Raw genomic sequence first — 2,500 nt, forward strand, 5'->3', positions numbered from 1 at the left:
AGTTCGGTCACCATGTAACTTCGATCATATAAGAAAAAATATAAAAAAAGCATGCAAAACTCAAATTTTACGAACTTTTTTTTCTTAAATTATATTTGTAATTAGTAAAATATTAAAATAAATGATCATATCTAATCTTAGTATTATTAACAATTACCAAATTAATTATATTGAAAAAAAAAATTATTCATTTTTGAAAATTAACTACTTTTTTTATAAAAATTTGTGAAATTTTGAAATACTCTAACTTCGGTCATCACGGATTAACAACGATGGAGACAATTAGCAGTAATATGGTGAAATGTTGATAAGTGTTGCGAATGTAAAATTTACCAGTAACCTTACCTGTAAACTTACCGGTAAATTTTGACACTTTTGTAATGGGTACACTATGGTATTTTATTTGAATAAAAAATTTGTTCATGATTTCAAAATTAACTGACGGTTCTTTGAGCTTTAAAAAATATTAACCTTAAGACATTTTTTCGAAGATAGAATTACAGTTCAACGACAATTATGGATGCGTTGCGAATCCTGTTGCGGTTGGTAATGTGGATCTTGCTGTTCTACTATGGTCAACGATACGTGCAAAAACTGCCAATAAACATATTTTAAGCAAAGTAGTGTTTTTTGTTAATTGAAAAAACCTTTTCAAATCAATTGAAAAATATATTTTTATTAACCAGTAGCGTAGCAAATGTGATAATGGCCAAAGTAGTAAAATAGTTGACTAATAACAATAAAAATTAAAAATACTTCTACTTATATTTTAAAAGGCTTTTTTTGTGTGCTCCTTCTTGTTCTCTTTGGTGCCCAAAAAGACTTTTTTTTTTTTTTTGTAAAATTATAGCATAAATTCAGGTAATACCACTAACTAAGCCCGGGGCGACGCCCTCCTTAGTTAGTGGTATTACCTGAATTTATGCTATAATTTTACAATTAAACAACATTTAAAAATTAGTTTTCATTATTTGTGACGTTAAGTTTGTGATACGTCTGGATGAGATTTGTGCGAAGCCGGCTCTGGTCATTTATGCAACAATGATAAGAAAGGAAGCGTTAACTTATTGGTTAAATGCTATATGCGGTGCTCTGTTAAAAGACCGTGAGGTACTTCTTGAAGCACTTAAATAGCTAATAAATTTTGTTTTCATTAAGCTATAGATTCTCTCGGATGGTTTTTCTTATTAATATCCAGAGATCCAAGCTTTATACAAAATCTCATAATCCGTTTTTATTTGGTCGGATTTGGAAAACACAAATCCACCAAAAAAATCATGAACATCTGGATCATAGATTCATTTTATAACTTTCAAAAAAAAATCTGTATAGATCCGCAAAATAAAATCAAAGTTTTGGATCCAGATGTGCAATACATTTTAGTTTTTAAGTTTAGTTAAATAGCAAGCCTAACAAAAACTTTTTTTTCTTTTTTAAGCACGAAGAATAGATAAAAAGGGCTGATGGTATGCTGTAATAACTAAAAACTACCCCCTGGGTTGTTTTTTTTGTTATTAACGTACTTCAAGAAAACCTAACAATTATCACAGAGCACCGAGGAAGAGCGAGAAGAAATTTAACCAAGAAGTTCACGCATCCTTATTTACCAATGTCGCTCTTGAAACACTAACCACTTTACCACGGCTGCTTAGATATGTTTAATACGCGATGACAGTATTTATTATAGAAAACCCCGTTTGAGTGTTCATTTTTGACTGGGATGATTAATGAAGTTTTTAGTTTGTTTAAAACTTTTAAGTCTAATAACATATTTTAATCATTTTAATAAATATAATTTTCTACTGCTTATATTTTTTCATTTTTTTTTCTTAAAGTTCTATTTCTTTTTACTATAAAGTCTCTTATATTGCATAAGGGAATATTTTTATTTACATTTATCTGTAATGAACAAATCTCAACAAATTACTTTGGCTTTTTTTTCTAACTGATCCAGATTTGTTTATTAAGTAAATCGACCCAGCCCCTCATTTTATATATAACAACGATAAATCTTATATTTACCATAATTGTAATAGTTCTTTTTGTAATCTGCTCCTTTCTTTTGATATTTCTATCCTAACATTATTTCCATGCACTCCTGTATGTTGTGCCTGCTGTCGAATAGTTTGTAATTCAAATGGTGTTACAGGGTGTAAAGATTTTGTGACTGGAAGGGGCTCATAGTATGGCAATGTTGCACCTAAAAAAATTACGATAAAAGAACATTTTGCATTACAAAGAGAAAAAGGTTTCCTATGAAAATTGCACAAAACTTAAATGTCATGTTGGATGTTTACTGTGATTAAATCATGAAAATACCTGAAAAAACAAATTAAAACATTAAATATTTCATCGTAACTATCACAGTATTTTGTTAGTAATTTCTTTAAAAAAATTTTGTTTTTATTATGCCAATCTTGAAAATATGTTATCGTTATTAAATTGGTTTTTAAATATTTTTCTCTTATAAACCTAACCTTCAAATTATTAGTTTTTGTAT

At 28.4% G+C, this 2,500-nt stretch overlaps 1 protein-coding gene across 2 annotated transcripts in view; it reads right to left on the reverse strand.

Moving 5' to 3' along the window:
- Nucleotides 1-2,500, reverse strand: part of LOC100205411 (uncharacterized) — a 33,430-nt gene that overhangs the window by 951 nt on the left and 29,979 nt on the right. For both annotated transcript variants that reach the window (XR_010641525.1, XM_065809005.1), the window contains exon 7: nucleotides 2,023-2,200. Coding sequence is in view for 1 of the 2 variants with exons in the window: in XM_065809005.1 (XP_065665077.1) it covers nucleotides 2,023-2,200 (178 nt within the window). In the remaining variant the exon portion in view is untranslated. The remainder of the gene's footprint in view (nucleotides 1-2,022; nucleotides 2,201-2,500) is intronic.

The sequence above is a fragment of the Hydra vulgaris genome, chromosome 11, assembly GCF_038396675.1.
Source record: "Hydra vulgaris chromosome 11, alternate assembly HydraT2T_AEP".
NCBI classification, from domain to species: domain Eukaryota; kingdom Metazoa; phylum Cnidaria; class Hydrozoa; order Anthoathecata; family Hydridae; genus Hydra; species Hydra vulgaris.